General features: G+C 41.8%; 2 protein-coding genes across 2 annotated transcripts in view; both read left to right on the top strand.

Annotated features, from left to right (window-relative positions):
* The window catches only part of LOC115258105 (ras-related protein Rap1), a 112,546-nt gene that overhangs the window by 590 nt on the left and 91,478 nt on the right, over positions 1-20,478 (top strand). The gene's annotated exons all lie outside the window — the stretch shown is intronic.
* On the top strand, positions 3-20,055 carry LOC134291232 (uncharacterized). The gene is made up of 2 exons (XM_062858734.1): positions 3-10,721; positions 10,788-20,055. The coding sequence occupies exon 2, from the start codon at positions 10,886-10,888 to the stop codon at positions 15,929-15,931; it is 5,046 nt and encodes a 1,681-aa protein (XP_062714718.1). The 5' UTR covers positions 3-10,721; positions 10,788-10,885; the 3' UTR covers positions 15,932-20,055.

Here is a 20,478-nt window from a genome sequence, read left to right as displayed (position 1 = left end):
GTGTTGAATTCCTGGTCGGGTTGGTCGGACGGCAGCCGCGCCACCAGTCAGGAAGAAAATGAAGAAGACAGCAGTGTGCACGGTGCTCCCCAGACCGTTATTATGGAAGAAAAATAATCCAATCCGGCATCATCAATCGTTGTTTACACTGAAAGACAACTCCACACTCAGCGAAGTAAACTCGGGAAATTAATGTAATACATCCAATAAGTTTTGACAACTTCGGCTAAGCCAAATATGAGTTATCTTGATGCAGTCGCTGGTATTGGACACTTCTCCTCTATAACTCATTGATTGATTGATTTGTCTTTATTTAAGAGACTTTCAGCCCTTGGCTGGTTCGTGTCTTTCTCTATAACTCAGTCAATACAAACCAATTATTTTGAATTTTTGTTTCCGGCTCACTCCCACTCCGTGCAAAAAAAAATAAGTCATTGGTTCAAAATTGACTGAGTTGTAGCGGAAAGTGCCTAAGTCGTATGATAATCATCCTAAAATCGCAAATCAATCATCTCATTCGTGTATGAGTGATACATGCTGTGTGAACGTATACTGGTTGTATAGCACAGCAGCACAGTTGCCCCGAACGTATGTATCGATAGCGTAACCAGTTCCTTGATCATTATACTTGCGAAGTTAACGACTTTTGTTAAACTTCGAAGTATCCAGCAATAAGAAGGCGCCAGATTTTGACAACATTTTGAACTTAGAACTCAACAACTTGATCTCCCAGCTCTACCAACAACTGGCACTGAGTTTTGGTTAGTGCCTTCGACTTTGCTATCTGCCTTCGTCGTTGTGGTGATTCCGATCATACTTAGTAGGCCGATAGTTCAAGGGAGCAGCCTTTCAGCGACTTGACTTGAGGACACACGCATTGGCTCCGATACGTATTGTCACTTTCCTGTGTTCAATAAAATAATCATCCGATAATTGTTTAGTTCATAGTTCATTGCTTATTAATCAATGTACAATACCACAAATGGCGACGAGATGAACCTGCAGCGTTTTGGAAAATATTCAGTAAGTAGAATCCAACAACCTTTGACATTACTGGTGAAAAAAGTCTAGCCGAACAAGTTGTTGCTTAGGCAACAAACTTCGGCTTCCAGTATTGAGCGACAAAAAAAATCAAGTTCCTTCGCAAGGGACTGCCCCAGGAACGGATTCCATCCGTTGAGTTGGGCGAAAAACCATTCAAGTTCCTTCACAAGGTACTGCCTCAGGAACGGATTCTATCCGTTGAGTTAGGCGACGACATTTCCAAGTTCACATGAAAGGTGAACTGCCTCAGGAACGGATACCTTCCGTTGAGTTAGGCGATAGAACTGTCAAGTTTACTCAAAGGTAAACTGCCTCAGGAGCGGATTTCATCCGTTGAGTTAGGCGACAAATATTGAAAAAGGTGGACTGCCTCAGGAACGGATTTCATCCGTTGAGTTAGGCGATAAAACTTCCTAGTTTACTCAAAAGTAAACTGCCTCAGGAGCGGATTTTATCCGTTGAAATAGGCGAAAAACTATTCTAGTTCATCTAAAAGGTGAACTGCACCAGGAACGGTTATTTTCCGTTGAGCCAGACGATCATGGATTGCCCATAACACGAGTATTGATCGAAGTGTTTCCAAAAATGAAACCCAGAGAAATGAATCCTGTCGGCAGTAAAATGAAGCCGGTCCAGCCATCAAGCAATGAAGATGAAACGGGAATCTGTATGGCGAAATCATGAGAGTATAATTCTTTGAATAAATTCCGAAAGCAATCCACGAAGGAATCCCGGGAAAAGTCCCTGAAAGAATCCCGGGAGACAACCCAGAAATCCAAAAGAATCTCTGAAGAAATCTTGGCGGAAATCCCAGAGGAATCCCTGAAGGTATCCCAGTAGAAATCCCGAAACTCTCTGCCCGATCTTCCGGTGGTGGCTCATCGGGAAGTGGCCATGCCGGTGGAAGTGCTGCCAGGCGATGTGTCCTCTCTGCATTCGGCCATGTTGCCAAACGTGATGCAGAAGATATTTCCCGGACATGACAGTTCGATGTTGATGAGGCGATACCCGAATTTAGATCACCAGTCATCGGGAAACAGTCGGGATGGATTCTCCTCGATCTATGGGAAAGGTTCCTCAACGCCCACGACTCCTACCGGATCCGTTCCGCCTCCTTTCCTTTCGTCTGTCGGTAATCAAAGCTACGCCATGGATTTCTCGAACAGCAGCGACTCGGCCGGACGGTGTACGGACCCCGCGGAAAGCTGTCCAAGAGCTTCCGCCACTTGGATATCTACATACAAGATGTCCAAGAAGAAGCTGATGGTCGAGAAATGGTTAGGAGCGAAGAAGGAAATCGTCGCCGTTCGCACTGTCTGCTCGCACATCGATCTATAAAATTAAGCTGGAATCTCCTTAGGATTCCCTAAATGAATTTCGGGAATAATAATTGAATCCCTGAATAAAATTTCTGGCGGAAGCCTGGGAGAAATCAATGAAGAAAATCTCATATCTTAGTCACTCCGATATTTAGCAATATAGAATACAAAGTCGTGAAGAGAGGAGGAGGCCATGTGAAACTTATAGATCCTGTTTTGGGAAGCATTCTTGGAAGAAATATCGGGCATATCAGGAGGATCAACCGGCAAGCAAAGTCTTATGAGAAGACATCATCCGTTATAGATCCAGCACCCCGATGCACCACCAAGGTTGGGCACCGACACGTCTTCTTCCTCGTAAGATGATTCAACTTTCCTAGCACGGAGATTACTTCCACGATCAATAGGAGGCAATCAGTGAAGTACTAGATTGAAAGTAGTGAGCTGGATTTTTGTATGGCGAGATGATCATTTCATCTGCAATGAAATGGTGCAAACAGCGTGGGTTATATGATTTATTGACTAATTTGATGCTGTTTGAGCAAAAGTTTGGATAACTGTGTTGTTGAAGTTGCAGGAAAAAAATAATACAACAACACAGTTATTCAAACTTTTGCTCAAATAGCATCAAATTAGCCAATAAATCATATAACCTACGCTGTTTGCACCATTTCATTGCAGAAATGGAGAATTGATCATCTCATCATACAAAAATCCAGCTCACTACTTTCAATCTAGTACTTCACTGATTGCCTCCTATTGGTAGAAAAAGGGAGATGTGGTGATTCCGATCATACTTAGAAGGCCGATAGTTGAAGGGAGCAGCCTGACAGCGACTTCACTTGAGGACACACGCATTGGCTCCGATACGTATTGTCATTTTCCTGTGTCCAATAAAATAATCATCCGATAATTGTTTAGTTCATAGTTCATTGCTTATTAATCAATGTACAATACCACAGTCGTGAAAGTCAAAAAAGGGTGAATATGGCATCCAGAAGTCTGGGAAGAATCCTTCCTCTAAATGCTATCATTTGATCAGCCATCACTCAGGATTATCGAAACGCTGAAAATTAGAACTACGAAAGGCTACTTGCTACAACCAACCAAAATAACATCTTACTCGAGAAACAGTTAAACCAATCCACCGTGCACCAACTGACCCGAGTAATCAACATCCTAAGGTATAACAAGTCCGTATCTAATACTCCTGGCATGGCCTTGCTCGATGTTGAAAAAGCTTTCGACAATGTTTGAAACCAAGGGCCGGTGTTCAAACTGCAGCGATACAATCTTCCCAGATGCCTGATAAAAATAGAGGATAACTATATGTTGGATTGGACCTTCAGTTTTTCAATGCAAGCTGCAGTGTTTGTCGCGTAAGATGGAACCACCAGTAAAGCGTACTAGGTATTTCTCCACCTGTTCACCTCGGACACGTCCATGAACACGAATTTATGTAGTTGCTCGTCGATGATACCGCCGTCGTTCACATTTGTATACGATCGCTCTTGTGGAGACTTCAAATAAGCCTGAATGTTCTGACAGATCATTTCATCAGCTGGAAGATTTGAGTTAACGTGGCGCAGTTCATCCAGCTCATCCTCTGCCTGTATTTCTAGTGTCCCAGACTTGTTCTAGCTGAGGGTTGCAAAATTAATTACCTCCAAAAGTTACATATTGTTAAAGGTACTTTACTCTTGTCCCAGAAGAACAAGTTTGCTGTTTACAATCAAATCATCCTTCGAGTGATCGAATATGGCCTGTCAATTTAATGCACACATGTATTTACTCTGTGACATTTCAGAAACTAGGCACGCTGACATCAATTGTAACTATAATTGTATTGAACATGCGTAATCCTGTAGGTTAGGTTAAAATTAGTGTAACTGAATTTCATCAGGTTTATTCTTCATTGCTTGTGCGGAAAATTATGTACGTTTTACAAATGTATAAATGTTTAAGAGTTAGCTCAATCGAAAGAAATGTTAGGTGCGTAAATACTGAGTGTTTTTCTATAATGTTAGGGTCTTACACTCTTTTAGTAACTTAAAGTCTGTTCCCATTTCAATGTAGCTCTAGACAATAACTCGTAAACCCCGATTCGATAGATATATCTTTCATAATAACGGTCTGAGGAGCACCGTGTAGCGTATTTAAAGTGTGGCCAATACAAAGCGAAAAGCTGCTGGAAAATGTGCCTGCCGTGCGAGAATATTTACATTGCTTTGTGTGGGTATCGAAGTGCAGAATAAGAACAGACAAGACTAGGACCAGGACTGTTGATTGAGATGATTAGACTTCAGAAAAAGAACAAGAAGAATGACATCCCAGAGAAGGTCCGACCGAATGTGGAGTACTATACGCGATGAAGGAGTTGTTGTAGGCAGGATCTTTGTGGCCGGACGCGATCGATGGATTAGTCATAGCAAGAGCATGGAGACAGGCAGACAGCAACAGTCGGTCAGTGTAGAGAGAGGCGGCCACGAAGAAGGAAACGTCAAAAAGCTGTCATATTTCTGCTGAGTGTGTGTGTGTGTGCATTGGTGGTGTGGATGGATGGATGAATGGCGACGATGAGGGCCGAGCGAAACTGACTCCCCAAAATGGGAGTGCGTCTTCTGCATTCAAGAGAGCCGGAACTGGTTTTCGTTGTGTTGGCGAGAGCTGTCCCACCACCACAGCACCTCGAGCGGGAGAATTTTGTTTGGTACAACGACCGGGCTGCCATTTATTAAGTCTTCATCAGATATGGTGTAGGATACTGGCAATCTGTGATTTATAATATGGCATTGGCCTTGAATAAATTATTATTTGTTTTACAAACCGATAACCGATTAGGTCGCATCTACGCATGGAATGGAGCAAACTCATGTAAAGTCTGAATTTTCAATTTTCAAACATTACTCACTGAAATATTTGAGCTAGGTTTGATCAATGGGAATTAATGAATCTCTGCCACAGGAACTCACAGTTTGAATACGAAAACGACCAAGATTAAACCTTTATTGTAGTGTTAAGTTAATAGAAGTTAAAACTAAGTTAATTTCTAGATACAATTTCATAATGGCTAACACATTTACATAATAACATTATTCTTATTTTCTAATGAATAGCTCGTTGAAGATTGGTAAAATAAATTTCCAAAAAAAAATGTCTGGGTAACTTTACGAGAAATCGTTTAGGAAATTTTAAATGATTGAAAAAATCCTTCGTTGAATTCCAGGGTGAAATTTTGATGATTTAATGGTAAAATACCTAATTTTTATCTCAATTTCTACAGAATATTAGCTGAATTTCCCATATACTTCTAGGTTTCTTGAGAATAATTTCAAGAGAACTCCTAGAAAAATTCTTGGAATCTTTTTAAGCACTGTTGTAAGGAATCCTTGAAGATTTGTTTCTTGAAACTCCTGATACTTTTTTTTTTAAATTGAAATCGAGACTAAACCAGCATTACCATCATTCAAACAAGCACTGAAATGTCAGGACAGGATTGTATCAGAATTGAATTCTTGTCGTTAATTTCAGGTTTTGAAATTGTAGGTTCGATTAATTTTCCTTGGTAGACTTTGTTACACAATTCAAGACCAACAATTGAAAAGGCTGCATCAACATTTTGTAAACAAACTTGTTTCTGTCGACTTAGGGTCTACTGAACTCCACCCACACACCCCAACACCGCTAACAGAAAGCGCAAACATCAAGCTTTCTGTTAGTGGTGGTGAGATGCGTGGGTCGTTCTCAGAAGGCCACAAGTCGACAGACACGTGTTTGTTTACGCAATGTATTGAATTGTGTAGTTTAACTTTCCTTAACCTGATACAAAGTTGTAAAATTGACAGGCTTGCGTACCATTACTTAAAACGCGAACGTAAATACAAGAAAAAATATACATTTATAGGGTATGTGTGCCATCAGTAATCTCACGCTCCCACCCTATTCCGTTCTTTTTGTTTCCATGGGTGCTCACTTCTAACAAAAAATACAAAAATAAGAAACAAAACAAACAGCGCTTCTATCCTTTGTTTTTCGTAGGATGAAAATGGGAGACACATGCTCAAGAAGGGAACCAATACCCTATCTGTCGTAAAGTTCTTATTTCCGCTTTATCTAGGCTGCCAAAGCTAGAAATCGAAAGATGAAGGGTAGTTCTTCCAAATGCCGAAGAAAATGTGTTGATTTGTTAAAAATTCTGTGAGTTCTGGAGAGACAAATTTGAGCCATTTCTAGCAGATTTCACTCCGTCCCGAAAAGGCTATACTAGGTCAATATTAGGAATAATTTTTGTCACTAAAATCACTATTATTTTCCCGCCTGGAATATTTGCAAAAGGTACACTTGGAGGATTTACAGAAGGAATTTCTGGAAGATACCCCTAAGGTGCTCCTGGTATATTCCCAGAAGGAACCTTTTCGAGCATTCCCAGAAAGAAGTTCTGGAGACTTCCTAAAGGAACTCCTGAATGATTTCCCACAAGGAACTTCTGGAGGATTCCTAGTAAGAACTCCTGGTGGATTCTAAAATGAAACACCTGGAAAATTCACAGTAACAAAGCCCTGTCGGTTTCCCAGAAGCGATTTTTGAAACATTCATAGAACAAACTCCTGCAGGATTCGCTGAAGGAACTCTTGGAAAAAAATGCTTAAAGTAATCCTGGAGAATTTCCAAAGGCGAATTTACAAGTAGTCCAACAAAAGCACAAATTCAAGATCGAAGTTTTAGAAGGAACTGCTACAGAAATACCAGAAGAAAATACTTCAGGAACCCTAGAAAGAACTCATGGCTAAATTCTTGAACCAGAGGACCAGAAGGATTCTCTGGAAGAACGCCAGAAGGTATTCTTTGGAGAATCCTAGAAGAAACTCCGGATGAAATCCCTGAAAAAACTTTAAAACGGATTTCAGCGGAACTCCAGGAGCAACTGTTGGGAAAAAAAACCAGAAGAAATATCTGGAGGAAAAACTTAACCTCAGAAGAAAGCCTGGAGGAATTTCAGAAGGAACTTTTGGGGGAATTTTAAGAGGATGCCTTGGATGAATCGTAGAATTCCCTGTATTCCCTGCGGAACTTCTATAGGAATTTGAAAACGGACATCTGTATACCAAAATGTACCCAAACATATAAAAACTGCATGAAAACTGAGTCTTCGATGAAATGCTCGGAGTTTTTGGCATATATTAGCAAGGGCTGAAATAGTGGTCAATTATTTGACAAGAAAAAAACTCAAGAAAAAACAACAGGTTGACATCAATGAAATTTCGATCGAGTCATAAAAGATGTTTGAACTTTGGTTTCTCTTTAGACAAATATTTGACCCTGTGTACTAACAGCTTAATTCTCGTTAAATAACGAATAAACCACTATCTCGCTAGCTTGTTACGATCGGAATCTTTTGTCACCCAACATATGTATAATTGATTCAAACGCCAATATTGGTATGGTGGTATGAACTACCAACCAAGCCGATCCGTTTAAAAGCACAGGTCGTACGGCAGAAGTGTCACGCATTCGATGTATTCGTTCAATACATGGCCTTCATGCCCATTTTCACCTTCTATAAATTTTTCGCACTTATTCGCAGCTTAGCGAATACTATCATACCTATCATTTCATACTTTGATCTCTACTCCCTTACTCTCTGAGTAGAAAAAGACCGATAAATCAGAATGTTGATATTTAGACATATATTCAAATTTTTTCCTGAGATTTCTTTAATAAAACTGAGCGATGCCTTCAGGAACTATTTCAGACTTTTTCAGAAAATTTTTCAAAAGTTCCTTCAAAAAGTTGGACTGGGTTTACTTGGGAAATTCTTCCAAGGATTCCAGAAATTCCTCCACCAATTTTCAATTTCTCCAGAAATTTCATAAGGGATTCTTTCAAAAGTTTCACAAAGAGTTGCATAAGAAAGTTGTGTATGAGTCCTGCGAAAATTCCTCCAAGTATTTCTTTAGAAAATCCTTCAAAGACTTGTCCTATTGTTTCGGGACTTTTCTAGATTTTGTTTCCGATAAATCCTTCGGAAATTCCTTTAAGCATTCTCTCAAACGATTTTCCATGAAATTATTCCAAAACTTTTTACGGGGTTTGCTTTAGAAAATTCTACAGGGATTTGTTTTTTGAAAATCTGAATTTCTGTCAAAAAATCTTCTTAGGATTTCTTTAGGGACTTCTTTGGAATCTCTTGTGGATTATCCAGGAAATCCCAAAGAAAATCAGTCGGACATTGTTTCACAAAATCTTGTAGGGATTCCTTTAGACTTAATAATATCCTCCAGAAATTTTTCCAAGAATTCCTTAATCAAGTCTTGCACGGATAGCTTCCAAAAATGTTGCATGAATTTCTTTAGAAAATACTCCAAGAATTTCTATCAACAAATCTTGCATAGATTTCTCGAGGAATTCATCAACGTATTTCTTCACATTTTTTTTCAACGATATTCCTCCAGAAAATTTGCGAAGTACATATTCATATAGAAAGTCTTGCATGAACTCTCTCAAATTTATTTGTTGGTGGCAGTAGCTCCTCTCTGGAGCCACCAAATGTTGGTGTCAGCACAATCTTCCAATGGGGCACGTTCGGTGTAGTACTAGATTTGTAGTAATGAGCTGAATTTTAGTATGGTGAGAAGGGCAATAGGACACGATCAGTGAAGTACTAGAATTGAAGTAATGAGCTGAATTTTTGTATGGTGAGAAGGTCGATTCTGCGTTTCTGCAATGAAATGGTTCACAAAGCGTGGGTATTATGATTCCTTGCCCAATTTGATGCTGTTTGAGCAAAACTTTGGGTAACTGTGTTGTTTACTTTGCAAGAAATGGAGAAAACAACAACAGGGTTACCCAAAGTTTTACTCAAACATCATCAAATTAAGCAAGGAATCATAATTCCCACGCTTTGTGAACCATTTCATTGCAGAAACGCAGAATCGACCTTCTCACCATACAAAAATTCAGCTCATTACTTCAATTCTAGTACTTCACCGATTTTGTCCTATTCTCCGTTTCTGCAATGAAATGGTGCAAAAAGCGTGGCTATTATGATTCCTTGCCTAATTTGATGCTGTTTGAGCAAAACTTTGGATAACTATGTTGTTTATGTTACAAGAAATGGAGAAAACAACAACACTGTTGCCCAAAGTTTTGCTCAAACAGCATCAAATTAGGCAAAGAATCATAATACCCACGCTTTTTGCACCATTTCATTGCAGAAACGGAGAATTGACCTTCTCACCATACTAAAATTCAGCTCATTACTACAAATCTAGTACTTCACCGATCTGTTCTATTGGCAGCACGATTGACGTGGTGTTCCTCTTACGGTGGGACTATACCAAATGCATACTGATTCCAGCAGCACTCTTGTCCACAGCTAACGCGATGATTGATGATCAAGATGACGAAACCCACAGTCGTTTCACGGTACCGTTGCGAAGGGATACGGTATTACATTCCGTGTGTCTGCCAACCAACAGACTATACGGAACGCGTTACTTTCGAACACCGATGCTACTCACTCAGGGTAGGAGGTTCGAGAGGAAGAATAGTTAAAATCGATACGTTCAAATCATGTGTGATAGCATTTAGACCTTATTCTAGTCTAGACTCATGCCAGCGTTCTCGCATTTGGAACCTTAGCTTACCAGAGTGAGAAATGAATCAAAGAATAAGAATATCAAGAAAGCCCACTCCGCTGATGCTCGAGGGGACACTACCGCAGCGCTATCTGCGGATGAAAGTTCAACCTTCATGCGGTAGTGTGCGTTGCTGATTGTATGCAGTTACCAAAACATACACACACCACCTTCTCTTATGACAAATCACGCACACTGTTACATAGAGCTTCCACCTTGAAACGCTTAGAGAGCGCCACTTGTCTTGTCGCTTGACGTTTACAAAGAAAAAGACAAGAAGGGCATTCTTTCTATTTTTATTCTTTGAATGAATGGTATTTATTTACACTGGACATATTCGGAAATTAGTTATTTACAAAAACAGTGCTCCATGGCCTTGTAAGATGTTGTACCGTATCAGTAATGAAACCACAGTTCACCGCCTTTATTTGCGAAAGTTCTTCGAGGACCTACAACATCTTTGGAAACTAGTTGTCGGCAACTGGCAACACGGTTTCAAGTGAGCCGACGAACGCCCAATGTTAAAACGCTGTCAGTCCGAAGCGAACGCAAGCACACAGCGGAAGTCGGGTCTGACAACCTTACAAACTGCGCTCGACAGGCAGAACTGGAAAAGTCGTGCGCCGAGGCAGAACCTCCATTAAGCATACTGTTAATATTTTCATCTGTTATCTATTTTCACCATATTTGTACTGTTTTTTAAATCATAACACTGAAAAATGTGAGTAGAGGAATTCATAAAAAGTTGAATTTGTTAATTAATACTAATGGCTAAAATATATTTCAGCTTCAAGCTGTATTGCTACAAGAAATAAAAATGGCGATCTGCTAAAAGGAATCAGTGTTTTGTCTATCTCCCGGAACAAAACTTGAAGATTTTTCAACATGTCTACCGGAAATCGCGGAGGATTTCAACGACCGGGCAATGCCCCATCTACGGAGGAACATAATTGTGTTTCATGCGACCGGCCGGATTCCTTTGACGATTTAGTCCAATGCGATGAATGCGATAGCTGGTGGCACATGCAGTGCGCATCGGTAACGCCATCAATCGCCGAACGAGATTGGATCTGCAACAATTGTCAAAAACATGGTCAAAAATTCCAGTCTGCAGCCAGCGGCAGTCAAGCTACATCAGCTAGTTCGCGCGCAGCCAGGATTGATTTGAAGCTACAACAGTTGGAAGAACAGAGGTCCATCGAAAAGCGAGAATTGGAGGCAGAAAAGCGTTTTCTACAACAGAAGTACGAGCTGTTGCAGTCGAAACTGGACGAAGAAGAGGACGACCGGAGCGTCCGCAGTCGATTGAGTCGACACACAAGCATGCAGCAGGTAACACAATGGCTAACAGATCCAGCGAATCAAGCAGAAGATGCCGGCGGTACACATCTGCGCGGCCAAGCAGCGAGTCCGCGGACATTGCGATACGAAGCTCACACCCACAAACAATCACTACCAAGCGTATGTAAACAACTCCCATCGTCCGTCATCAATCAGCAGCAGCAAACTACCGACACGATTTCGAAGACAGGTCCGACAGAGTTGGAACTACCCATTCAACGAGCCAGGAAACCAAACGCAATTAGTCCTGAGAATGTCGTCCCGGTATTGCGACAGCGGAGAGCCGTCGTAGGTAACGACCCAGCGTTTCTCCCCCGCATCGAACCGGTCGAACCAGGTGAGCCACATGGTGTTGTCCCGGTGCTGCGACAACAGGAAGTCGTAGGAAGTACCGATGCAGCACTTTTCCCCCCCGTCCAATCAGGTAAGCCACACATTTATCCAACCACAGCCGACGTTGTGCAATCAGAGTATTACCATCCACTCCAAAGAATGACGTCACAGTTCGAAAACATTAATTTTCAAAATTCTCCACCGATCGGGTTGGTGTCACGTGATGCACCGATTGTTGAACATTCAGTACTTACCCCCTCGCAGTTAGCGGCTAGACAAGTTCTGCCGCGTGATTTGCCTGCATTTTATGGTGACCCTGCTGATTGGCCCATATTCATAAGCAGTTATAATAACTCGACGGCTGCTTGTGGATTTAGCAATGTCGAGAATTTGGCCCGTCTGCAGAGGTGTCTCAAGGGATCTGCTTATGAGTCTGTTAAAAGTCGTTTACTACTGCCGGAATCTGTCCCACAAGTCCTCACTACCCTTCAATTGCTCTACGGTCGTCCAGAGCTTCTGGTTCACGTTCTACTCGATAAAGTTCGTACTGTTCCGGCTCCGAAAGCCGAACGATTGGACACTCTAATTGATTTCGGGCTAGCAGTGCAAAGTCTATGCGACCACCTTGAAGCCGCGAAACAAGAAGCACACTTGTCGAATCCGTCTCTCCTCATGGAACTCGTTGAAAAACTTCCCGCTCATGTGAAGCTCGAATGGGCAGGATATATGCAACAGTGCCAGGTAGTTGATTTGAAAACATTCGGTAATTTCATGTCAAACGTAGTGGTATCCGCGAGCAAAGTAACGTTGTACAGTGGTGCATTTAGAAATAGTGCGTCTGAAAAGTCGAAGCCGAGGTCGCGAGCATCAATTAACGCACACAGCAGTGAAGGTCAACTGGATCAAGAGCAGGAACGCGGCTGTTATGTTTGTAAAGTTCCTGGTCACCGTGTCAGCGAATGTGAAGTGTTTGGGTCGTACTCGGTGGATGAACGTTGGAAGGCCATACAAACCAATGGCCTCTGTCGTAGCTGCTTGAATGCACACGGCAGGAGAAGCTGTCGCAGTGCTTCAGTATGTGGCATAAATGGCTGTGAATATCGTCACAATCGCTTGCTACATGCAAATAAATCAGCAGCAGCAGTAACGACTCCGTCAGCACTCGCTGAGAACCACACTCACCTTCAAGCAAAGCAACAGTTGCTCTTCCGAATCGTCCCTGTGACCTTGTATGGACCGCGTGCAACAGTCGACACCTACGCATTTCTCGATGACGGGTCATCATTGACGTTGATTGAGGATAGTTTGGTGGAACAACTTGGTATGGAAGGAAGGAATGAGCCATTGTGTCTACGTTGGACGGGCAATATGACCAGAGTGGAATCTAACTCTCGAGTGGTACAGTTGGTTATTTCTGGAGCGGCAGGTAAGAAATTCCAAGTTGATGATGTTCAAACAGTGAAAGAACTTGCACTCCCCCGACAAGACCTCGACGTTGACAAGATCGCCGCACAGTTCCAGCACCTCCGAGGAGTTCCGGTAAGTAGTTATCAGAATGCAGTGCCTCGTCTATTGGTGGGTGTCAATAACCTCCATTTGTCCGTTCCGTTGAAGACGAAGGAGGGCAAATTCGGAGAACCGGTGGCTGTAAAAACCAGATTAGGCTGGTGCGTGTTTGGGGGTAAAGGATGTCCTGCATCGACGCAATCTATGAATTACCATTCATGTGAATGCGAAGGAAGCAAAACACTTAACGAAACGGTCAAGAGTTATTTCACCATGGAAGACACAGGAGTCCACCCCATACCGGAATCACGTGAAGATAAACGGGCTAAACAGATCCTGAAAGCAACGGCAAAGCGTATCGGAAACAAATTTGAAGTAGGTCTCTTGTGGAAATTTGATGGTGCCGAATTTCCAGATACGTTCGGGATGGCTTTCCGGCGGCTTGAGTGTCTGGAGCGAAGGATGTCCAAGGACCCCAAACTTCACGAAAGTCTGCACCGACAAATTAAGGAGTACCAATCAAAGGGATACGCGCATCGGGCTAGCGATTTGGAACTGAAAAATATGGACCCACGACGAGTTTGGTATTTGCCCTTGGGGGTCGTGATTAACCCACGCAAGCCTGGTAAAATACGCATCATCTGGGATGCGGCTGCAACTGTCGAAGGCGTTTCACTTAATTCATTCCTTTTGAAGGGGCCAGATCAATTGACCGAACTACCAGCCGTATTTGCAAGATTTCGGCAATTCTCCGTTGCTGTGGTAGCTGACTTGAGGGAAATGTTCCACCAAATACAATTGCGGAGCATCGACAAACCTTCGCATTGTTTCCTCTGGCGGTCAAATCCTTCGAATCCACCTGAGGTGTATCTAATGGATGTAGTCATCTTTGGGTCGTCGTGTGCGCCAGCGATCGCACAGTACATCAAAAATACAAACGCTGAAGAATTTGCGGAACAATACCCCCGAGCAGTTACTGGAATCGTCAAGAATCATTATGTTGATGATTTCTTAGACAGCTTTGATAGTGAGGACGAGGCAGTTCGCGTGTCTGAGGAAGTGAAAATGATTCACGAAAAAGGGGGGTTCCAGTTGCGAAATTGGTTATCCAACAGTGAAACCGTGATACATAAAATAGGCGATCCACAGAATTGTGGCGAGAAGTTGTTGATAGCGGATAAGCATGATAGATTTGAACGTGTGTTAGGAATGCTTTGGTCGACGAAAGGGGATGTGCTGAGTTTTCCCGTGACAATGAAGGATGAAATTCAAGTAATACTGGACAATGGCACAAAACCAACTAAACGTCAAATGTTGAAGTGTATGATGGTCTTTTTTGATCCTCTGGGGCTTTTGAGTGTCTTCTCTATTCACGGAAAAATCATGTTCCATGATGCATGGCGTTCTGGAATTCAATGGGACGAAGAAGTAAGTGACCAATTGTGGGAAGATTGGCGTGTGTGGACAAGTTTCTTTTCGAGTGTTTGGAGTTTGACAATCCCGCGGTGTTATTTCCCGGGTGCGTTGAACAGTACGTATGAGAATCTTGAGTTACACATTTTTGTTGATGCGAGTGAGGTAGCTTATTCCGCTGTCGCATATTTTCGTGTAGTCGGGTCAGATGGTGTTCCGGTCTGTGCATTGGTCGCTGCTAAGGCAAAAGTTGCTCCACTCAAACCGTTGTCAATTCCTCGTATGGAACTGCAGGCTGCGGTATTGGGCACTCGTCTGATGCGTTTCGTTACGGCCAGTCATACTGTATTGGTGAAAAAAACATTCCTCTGGAGCGATTCGTCAACCGTATTGGCTTGGATAAGAGCAGACCACCGACGCTACAAACAATATGTTGCGTACAGAATCGGAGAGGTTCTAACTGCATCTAATACTGAGGATTGGCGTTGGGTTCCAGGTCATGTGAATCCTGCAGATGCCGCAACTAAGTGGGGGTCTGGGCTGGAATTGAAGCTGAAACCGTCCAGCGAATGGTTCACGGGGCCCAAGTTCCTGCGAAAACCGGAGAATCAATGGCCTCAGCAACCCGGAGTAATTCCTGCTACCATTGAAGATTTGCGGCCGTGTCACGTTCATCACAGTTTTGCGATTCCAGAACCTGTATTGGATTTTGAGAGATTCTCCAAATGGAAGCGTATGGTGAGGACAATGGCATATGTTCACCGATTTTTTGATAACCTGAAGCGGAGGCGAGATAATCGGGCGCTAGAAAAAGGTCATCTAGGTCAGTCGGAGTTGCAGAGGGGTGAAAGTTCCATCATTCGTATGGTGCAATGGAAGGAATATCCCGATGAAATGATCATTCTTACGGAGAACCAGTTGTATCCCGACCGGCAACCTCAACCGATTGCCAAGGATAGCAAGATATATAACATTTCACCGTTCCTTGACAATTCGGGTGTTCTTCGTATCGATGGACGAATCGGCGCCGCTCCTTCTGTTTCAGCTGATGTCAAATTCCCAGTGATAATGCCCAAGAAACATCGAGCCACTCAGCTTTTGATTGAGGCATGCCATGGCGATTTTCAGCACGGTAATACAGAAACTGTGGTAAACGAACTACGGCAGCGTTACCACATTTCTCAGCTTCGAACGGTTGCTAGACAAGTTGCGAGAAATTGTCAATGGTGTAAGGTGCAGAAATCAAAACCACAGGTTCCTCGGATGGCTCCACTCCCAATGGCTCGATTGGCATCGTTCACGAAACCGTTCACATACGTTGGACTTGATTTTGGTTAAAGTCGGACGAAGTGCAGTCAAGCGTTGGATTGCGCTTTTTACTTGTTTGACGGTGCGTGCAGTCCATGTGGAAGTTGCCTTTGATTTGTCAACAGAATCTTGCATCAAGTGTGTACGCCGGTTTATCAGTCGTCGTGGTGCTCCGTGCGAAATATACTCAGACAATGGAACAAATTTCCAGGGAGCAGAACGGCTGCTCCGAGAACAACTTCAGCGAATTAATGATGATTTGGCAGCCAGCTTTACCTCTACAGCGACAAAGTGGCTGTTCATTCCCCCAGGTGCCCCACATATGGGCGGTGCCTGGGAGAGAATGGTACGTGCGGTTAAATCGGCAATGCAAGCGGCGTTCACTGACCCAAAGTTGGACGACGAAGGACTTCAAACAATGGTGGTCGAAGCTGAATGGATAGTTAATAGTAGGCCTCTTACGTATCTACCACTTGATTCAGAAGAAAGTGAGGCTCTAACCCCCAACCATTTTTTGTTGGGCAGCTCTACGGGAAGTCGACAGCCTGGAAGAGAACCGGAAAATCTAGCCGGAGTATTGAAAGGGTCCTGGAACGAGATACAAAGGAAGTTAGAAATTTTCTGGGCACGCTGGCTAAAAGAATATTTGCCAACACTGACAAGACGCGAAAAATGGTTTGAAGACGTTAAGCCTGTCACTGAGGGAGATTTGGTTTTCGTGTTGGATGGTTCAACTAGAGGTCGCTGGGAAAGGGGTCGTGTTCTAGAGGTAATTCATAGTGGGGATGGCCGAGTCAGGCAGGCACTGGTTCAAACTGTGAGGGGTCTTCTGAGAAGACCGGTATCTAAATTGGCTGTGTTGGATGTGGCTAAAGAAAGTAAAACTGGCACTAAGACCAGTGTTACGGGGGGGACAATGTCGGCAACTGGCAACACGGTTTCAAGTGAGCCGACGAACGCCCAATGTTAAAACGCTGTCAGTCCGAAGCGAACGCAAGCACACAGCGGAAGTCGGGTCTGACAACCTTACAAACTGCGCTCGACAGGCAGAACTGGAAAAGTCGTGCGCCGAGGCAGAACCTCCATTAAGCATACTGTTAATATTTTCATCTGTTATCTATTTTCACCATATTTGTACTGTTTTTTAAATCATAACACTGAAAAATGTGAGTAGAGGAATTCATAAAAAGTTGAATTTGTTAATTAATACTAATGGCTAAAATATATTTCAGCTTCAAGCTGTATTGCTACAAGAAATAAAAATGGCGATCTGCTAAAAGGTATCAGTGTTTTGTCTATCTCCCGGAACACTAGTTGTTTACAAAACAATGCTTTATGGAGCTGTAGGATATTGCATCGTACCAGTAATGTAGCAACAATTCATTGATCTTGCTTGTAGATCTTAAGGCCTTTACTCACGGAAATTCTTGGATGACCATCTTTGACAATTATTTCTCCACAACACCATGCTCCATGAACCTGTCGGATGTTGTATGGCTGAAATAATGTAGCAACAACCCATTGATAACGCATGTGGATCCGAAGGTCTTTACTTGCGGAGGGCCTAGAACATCTTGAAAAAATATGGGTTACTCAAAATAACTGGAGTAGGCAATTTTTTGGTCAACTTTGAACTACTGTAACTTTTTGAAAAATTGTTCGATTTTCAATCTTTTTAAAGCTTTCGACGGATAATTTAATGTAGTTTGATGATATAGTCTTAGAAGTGACAATGGTTGAAGGCCACCGGAGATAATCCGGGTATAGATAGGACATATTGAAGAAGCCAAATTTGCCATGCAATTTAGGAAATGATTAGGTTTAAAAAAATGTATTTTCAGTCAATACAAAGAAAGAAGAATGATTTCTTAAGAAAATGGTCCATCAAGATTGAATATGGACCGAAAATCAACAGAGATGTGACCATTTCCCTGGAATCGGTTCCATTATGAGGTCACGGAAGCGGCCAGTTACATTTTTCACTCAAAGCATATCGTGTGACAGCTCTTTCTTCGTGTTTTTACATGAATAATCCTAAAAAAGGCTTAGTGTAAGAAATTGATCTGATTGGCCTTTTCCGGAACTATCCAGGTGTGCCCCGGGAGAACCTGTAGTAGGGGACATTTGTAATTTTTCACCAAAACATCGCGTGACAGCTTCTTTGTCATGTTGTATCTAATCAAAGACCATATCATTAAAGTACTTGTCAAAAGCCTAAAAAAGATTGAAAATCGGATTATGTTTCACAAAGTTACAGTAGTACAAAGTTGACCAAAAATTCCTATTTCAGGTATTTTGAGTAACCCCTGTAGATCATAAGGCCTTGGCTTGCGGAGGGCCTAAAACATCTTAAATAATTAGTTCTCTATAGAACTATGCTTTATGGACCTGTAGGATGTTGCACCGGATCATTTATGCAACAACAACCTATTGATCACGCTTGTAGATCTTAACCTTCCTAGTGCATCACGTTTGGAACAATATGTCAATTTCAGAAATTTTGAATGTCAGAGCAATCAAACGTTGTACTTTCCACTTGGCTTGGTTATGCTAATCAAAAATCTAGAAAATGACATTTGTAGGGTGCTACAGTAACACTACCGTAATAGGTCGGCCGAGCACCGACCCATCAAAACTCCAACAGCACACTGTCATACCGATAAGTCATCGGATAGACAGTGCCCGAAGCTCACGACAATTCAAAAATAATTCCTCTCCCGCTCTGATATTGATGCACATTGCACACAACATTGACGTTGATCGAATGAGTGTAATCAGTTTTGTACCTTTTAGTTCCGCCCTATATCCTACATAGGGCGGAATTAAAAGGTACAAAACTTATTACACTTATTCGAAGAGGGTATTCTGCTTAAAGGGTTCGAAAAGTCGGTATCAAAGACGTTTAGATGTTCACCTAATTTCATCCTAAGGAGATTTAGATTGTGAAAAGGAACAAACCATGTGCATTAGTGGAATTGAGTTCAGGGGCCGGAGATGATCAAGTGGCCCCGTAGCTTGGAGGAAAGAAGCGCCCATTTAGCGAATTGGGTGTCGTGAGTTCGACTCCCACCGGAGCACGTGGATTTCTTTTCTCATTTTAAATCTCAATTTGTTCACACGTGGTTTTGTTGCATGTCTGAATGTCAGAGCAATCAAACGCTCAGGAAGTTGTCAAAATCTTGTGCTTCTGCTGAACAATGACCGAGAGAAAAGCATCATGGTTTACTATACAGGGGATAGACAAAATGATCGGGACAGGCAAAATTTTCACTTTTCAAAAAGTGTTCAACTAACTCTAACTTTTCGAAAAGTGCATCAAATATTCTCAAATTTTTACTGAAAGTTCATCAACTAGATGAGTATCAGTGATCATAAAATGGAAAAGATCGGGCCATTCTCCACGAAGTAATTAAGATTCTTGAAAAAGGTAAAATTATCCGATAGCCAACTTTGAGCTTTTATATCTCCGGATTCAATGAACCGATTGAAATGAAATTTTGACCATTTATGACTTATATCGTGAGCTATGAAAAACCATTGACTTAACTTAAAATTTTTAACACGGAAGAAAATTATAACGATTAGATTATTTTTCTATTAAAACACCAATTTTTACAAAATATCATCATCGTTTCAAAATTCAAGATGCAAATTATAGTTCATTTAATTCCCCTCTAATTGACTTATATATAAATGTGTTTTAAAGGAAAGTAACAACATAGCCACCAATAAATTGCAAAAGTTATAGAATGCATATTAAAAATGGACCAATATACTAAAAAATCGTAAAAAAAATTAAAATCGCTATAATTTTGTCTCTTGTTAAAAATTTCAAATCAAGTCAAATGTTTTCCAGAGTTCATTATATAAGTCATAAATGGTCAAAATTTCACTTGAATCGGTTTATTGAATCCGCAGATATAACAGCTCAAAGTTGGCGATCGGATAATTTTACCTTTTTTAAGAATCTTTATAACTTCGTGGAGAATGGCCCGACCTTTTTCAAATTTGAACCACTGATGCACAACTAGTTGATGCACTCACAGTAAAAATTTGAGAATATTTGATGCACTTTTCGAAAAGTTACAACAAGTTGAACATTTTTTGAAAAGTGAAAATTTTGCTTGTCCCGATCATTTTGTCTATCCCCTGTACTTTCCAAAAATGGCTATGCTAAAATAATGGCCCCACAAGCGATTATGCTAATACAATCCATACCAACTAACTACATTACGAGGAAGGCGTGATATCTGCAAAGGGAAAGCATGCAACATTCTGTCATTGAAGCTTACGATATATCGTAGTACAACTATGGCATTCAAAACGCGTATCCTCTCGCTGTTGTGATTACTAACTGGGTTCGATTCGAAGTTTGAATTCGCAAAACAAAATGCTAATCAGAACGCACGCAATGGAAATGGCCAATAAGCTTTGGTCCAATCTTCCGGCTTCTCTCCATTGATACCGATGGCGATGACGAACCGACACAACGAGTGGCGAATGTGTGCTGCTGTGGTGAGGCACCTGAGCTGAATTTCAAATCATGACTCTCGTCTCTTCGTTTTAGGTGTTGACTC

Source organism: Aedes albopictus, chromosome 3 (assembly GCF_035046485.1).
Source record: "Aedes albopictus strain Foshan chromosome 3, AalbF5, whole genome shotgun sequence".
In the NCBI taxonomy this organism is placed as follows: domain Eukaryota; kingdom Metazoa; phylum Arthropoda; class Insecta; order Diptera; family Culicidae; genus Aedes; species Aedes albopictus.
This window is presented reverse-complemented; position numbering and strand designations above follow the sequence as displayed.